The 4,851-nt window shown below is 50.8% G+C and overlaps 1 protein-coding gene across 1 annotated transcript in view; it reads right to left on the reverse strand.

Moving 5' to 3' along the window:
* Window positions 1-4,586, reverse strand: part of Ca6 (carbonic anhydrase 6) — a 16,108-nt gene extending 11,522 nt beyond the window's left edge. Inside the window, 3 exon segments of the mRNA XM_021160672.2 lie at window positions 523-671; window positions 1,310-1,492; window positions 4,407-4,586. Coding sequence (XP_021016331.2) covers window positions 523-671; window positions 1,310-1,492; window positions 4,407-4,479 — 405 coding nt within the window. The 5' untranslated portion in view covers window positions 4,480-4,586.
* Between the last annotated feature and the right edge of the window lie 265 nt (window positions 4,587-4,851).

A 4,851-nucleotide genomic window follows, 5' to 3' on the forward strand; every position in this document is an offset into this window, starting at 1 on the left:
AGGCAGGCGGATTTCTGAGTTCGAGGCCAGCCTGGTCTACAGAGTGAGTTCCAGGACAGCCAGGGCTATACAGAGAAACCCTGTCTCGAAACCACCACCCCAAAAAGGAATAAGCCAATATTAAAATTGACTATTTTAATAAGAAAGGTAGAGCTGGAGAGATGGCTAAGTTGGTAAAGCACTCGCCATTGGGAATGAGAAACTGAGTTCAGTTCCCTGCACCCACAAAGGAAAACTGGGCACAGTATTGCTTATCTAGAATCTCTGAGACAACGGCAGGCAATAGGATCCCTGGGGCTCGATGGCCAGCTGGTTGATGAGATACAGACTCAGTGAGAGAGAGTGTGACAGAGGAAGACAGCATCAATCTCTGGCCTCTGCGAGTACACATACATGTGTGCATGCACATTCGCATGCATGCGCACATACATGACATGTGTATAACAAGCATGCAGACACTGACACAAAGAAAGTGACTCTGGAGCGTGAAGGGAAGGAGACCCTGTGGGAACTGTCACATACCTCCATTATACTCCTGGTCCCATCAATGGTGTGTTCAGAGCCGCTGAGTTCCGAGTCCTGACCCCCCCAGTGAAAGTGAAAGGCCTTTGAGTTGAACACAGTGCCATCTGAGGTTTCAATGTGCATGAAGGGCGGGAGATCGATTGATACTGCAGGAGAGAACACAGCACAGGAAGACTCAGATTTCCCATAAGTAGCTCCCTGGTCACCCCCCACCCCTCCTCACCTGTGGCAACCCAAGGTGTTACTGATGGATCAGAACACTGTTCCGGGAAGGAAGGTGACACTGGGCACCTGTGGTGCACAGAGCGGGCCAAGATGGGTGCCAGGACACCTCTCTATGCAGAACCAACCGGTCAGGGGCAGGACTACAGTGCGGCAGATCCAAGCTCGTTAGTCTTATAAAATGGGAACGTTCGGTGTCTCGCCAGATATTTGCTGCCCTTAGGTGACCACCAATGGAGCTGAGGTAGAGTGTTTGACCAACAAGCACTGGGCCCTGGGTTTGATTCTCAGCTCTGTGTAAACTGTTTGTGGTAGTTACCTCCGTAATCCCAGCTCCCAGGAAGTGTAAGTGGGGAAGTCAGGAGCTCAGGGTCGCCCTTTTCTGAAGCCAGCCTGGGCTGTCTTTAAAAGGAGGAACGTCGACAAGTATAGCCAGCCCTCCCCGGAATTGCCTAGCGTGTGCATGGGTCCTAGAAAACGGGGTCTCTGTGCATGCTGCTCCTGAGCGCATGTGCATGTCCTGTCTCTCATGCAGACTGCCAGCCCCACCGGTACCCCCTACCTGTGTGTCCATTGTTAGTCATAGTGAACTCCAGGTTCTCCTCCTCGTAGTTCACCATGCGCAGAGGCTTCAAGGTGGGATTGAACTTCACCTCCTCCGTCTTCACGTCGATGGGCGACTGCCTTTCCCCGCCGCAGGAAGGGTACTTCTCAGACCACTGACTTTCTGCCACGCCATCATCCCCTGCAACAGGAAAGAGTGGGGCCCAACTCAGAGCTGCCCCGATGAGCCTTCTCTGAGGCTTCTCACGCAGGGGCTTCTGGGTGGAAGACCCATGGGGCAGCCTTCTGGAAATAGAAGCAGGGCTTCCAGAAGGCAGGCCGGAAAAGCTCTAAACTAAGCCCAGCACTTGGGGTGTGGCGACGGTGTTCTTCCTCTGAGGCAACTGGCAGTAAGAACCAAGAGCTGGGGGGCTGGTGAGATGGCTCAGTGGGTAAGAGCACCCGACTGCTCTTCCGAAGGTCCTGAGTTCAAATCCCAGCAACCACATGGTGGTTCACAACCATCCGTAACAAGATCTGGCGCCCTCTTCTGGACTGTCTGAAGACAGCTACAGTGTACTTACATATAATAAATAAATAAATCAAAAAAAAAAAAAAAAAAAAAAAAAAGAACCAAGAGCTGGTGATTCACAGCCAAGGGTCTCCTCCACCTTGCAGTAGTCACGTGGTGAAGGCTCCTGAAGGGAGCCTGCGGATAACCTGGGACCTTATTTTCAGAGAGTGTAGTGTTCCTTTCCAAGCCCTGGACTTGAGCCCCACCCCCACCCCAGCTTTCCCTGCTCCCCCCTCCCCGCCCCCAAAAGCAGTGACTTTCTTCTTGCTCTAGCTGCTTCTCTGGGTTCACCGGGAGGCAAAGACCATCTAAATGACAACCCATGAATACAGGGCATCTGAAGACGCATCCTATTAAAAGAGTGGCACAGGCCTGGAGCCCCAGCACTGGAGAGGTAGAGGCAGGAGGATTGCAAGTACAAGGTCATCCTCTGCTACAAAACAAGTTCAAAGCTATCATGAGTTACATTAGAGCCTGTTTTAAAAGTAACACAGAAACAGTTAAAAACAACAAACAAACAAACAAACAACTTGGGAGTATCTGTAGTTCGAGCTTCTCAGGAGGTGGAGATGAGAGGATCTTTCTTCCTTCCTTCCTTCCTCCCTTCCTTCCTTCCTTCCTTCCTTCCTTCCTTCCTTCCTTCCTTCCTTCCCCCCTCTCTCTTTCTTTCTTTTTAGGAGAAGGTTCTTTTTGAACCCAGGAGTTAACTTGTTTTGATTTTTTGAGACATCTTATTTACTATGTAGTCCTAACTGGCCTTAAACAATGGCAATCCTCCTGTCTTTTGGGTGTTGCGATCAAAGTCCCGTGATACCAGGTGTAACTGAGCCAGAGATTCAAGGCCAGCCTGGGCAACATAGTGAGATACTGTTTTAAAATAAAAAGAACAACCTGGAGGTGGTAGTGCATGCCTTTAGTCCCAACACTCAGGAAGCAGGGGCAGGCTGGTCTCTGAGTTTGAGGCCAGTCTGGTCTACAGAGTGAGTTCTAGGACAGCTACACAGAGAAATCTTATCTCCAAAAACAAAAACAAAAAGAAGAAAAGAAAGAAAAGATGGAGGGAGAGAGTTAGGAAGGAAAGGAAGGGTGTCAAATTTATCTTCTAGGAGATAGTTAATAATCCCAAAGCCAGAGTAATGGTGGCCAGTCACTGCAGATGACAGAGACCCTCACCACTGAGGGGGTTTGTTGAGCTATTTGTTTTGGTTTACTTTTGGTTTTTGAGACACGGTCTATCTGTGTAGCCCTGGCTGTCCTTAAACTCAAAATGTAAAGCAGGATGGCCTTGAACTCACAAGAGGTCTGGCTGCCCCTGTTCCCTGAGTACTGGGATTAAAGAGTCACCATGCGCAGCTCCATTCAGTGCTTTGTAGTTGTGGATCCTTGCAGGGTAGCTTTGAATGAGCACACAGCTTGTTCTAGTCACGGTGCTCGGGTTGGGGGCCTCTTGGTTTGCAGTCAACAAAAAAAGTTTATTATTTTCTCCCCCTGCTCAATAATTCAAACCAAGTTTCGAGCACAGCCCCTCCCTTGATCCAGCGCTTTGGGTCTGGGTCTCAAGGCTAGTGGGAAGGAGCCAGGTGCATAGCTCAACTGTAGAGCTTCCGTAGCACGTACAAGGCCAGTCTCCAGCTCTAGTGCTAGGGGAAAAGAGAACCTCAAGCATTTACAAAAGTCACCCTGTTCTCCAGGCCCGCTGGGGGGCCGTGAGAGGGAGACCTTCAGTCTGGGAATCTCCGAAACCATAAGGAAGATGAGAATTTGCCATCTGAATCCTCCATCTCCTGTCACCTCTGAAGCTCTGCCGATCTGAAGACACCGAAAAGCCACCATGCTCCCAGGCAGGTGTGCGTTCCATCTCTCAAGAGGGTAACGTACGGAACTGCCCTCGGAACGGGATTATCTGAGCCTCCACAATGTCCCTGACTGTCACCTTCATCTAGGACTTACAGTCTGCTTTGGATGTGTGTCCTGTGTGAGAGGGAATTGGTCCTATGTCCCTCCAGCCTTCTGCACCATCCAGCAGCCTCCAGCCTCCCCAGGCACTATGACCCTCAACCCAGTTCTAGGAAGCTACAAGTGGGAAAATTCTTCTTGAGGAGTCTGACTGGGCATCTGAAGGTCAGGTCAGTGAGCTCCAGCAGAAGCAAGGCATCCTGGATGAGTTGTGAGCAGGCACATTCCTGAGGAGGAAGCGGTCTGTGATCTAGTAGTCTCTATGAGGCCTTGGTTACCCTTTCTAGAAGCCATTTTTGTCACATATTCTAATACCAATAACAACCTCACAGTGAGAAGTGGGTTCTCGAAGCAGCCAATCCTGGACGGGGAAGGGTTTTAAAGCTGCCAAGTGAAGCCAGGCCGAGGCAGGGAAACCCTGTCTCCTCTTCTCACTCATCGGGGTTTTAAGTCTATTTGTTGTTCATTCAGAGATAGCAAAACACATGTGAACCCACAAGGAGCAGGCGGACCCTGACAGAGGACCCACATGCAGTGCAGAGGGCTGTTTTGTCACTCTGTCCTGAAGTGCCAGGTGTCGGCTTACCTGAATAGCTCCACTCACTGTGGGCCTGGATGCCCAGGAAGAACAGGGACACCACGCTCACCAGGGCCCTCATGGCAGATGCTGTAGCCCTGAATGCAGGACAGGTTCTGGGCTGCACTTCTTTTAAATGCCCAGAAACTGTAAATAACAATTTACCAGGTCCAGCTGGCTGATCCGCCCTTGCTGCGCCCACTGAGCAATAACACCCTCCCCACAATGGCCCTTCTGACTTGGTGCCTGTGCACGTGCCTCACCTCCTCCTAGGGCATTACCATAGCCAATTAGCCCATGTCTGGTTGTTCAACATCTTTGGGAACTCAGTTCAGTGGCCACACAGTGCAGCCATTGTGGACCTTGAATGATGAGTGAGCTGGAGGGATTGAGAAGAGCCCGAGGCACAGCACACCCGGAAGCAGGGGCTTCCTGGACAGTGGCCTTATGTCCT

This window comes from Mus caroli, chromosome 4, assembly GCF_900094665.2.
Source record: "Mus caroli chromosome 4, CAROLI_EIJ_v1.1, whole genome shotgun sequence".
Classification (NCBI taxonomy): Eukaryota; Metazoa; Chordata; class Mammalia; order Rodentia; family Muridae; genus Mus; species Mus caroli.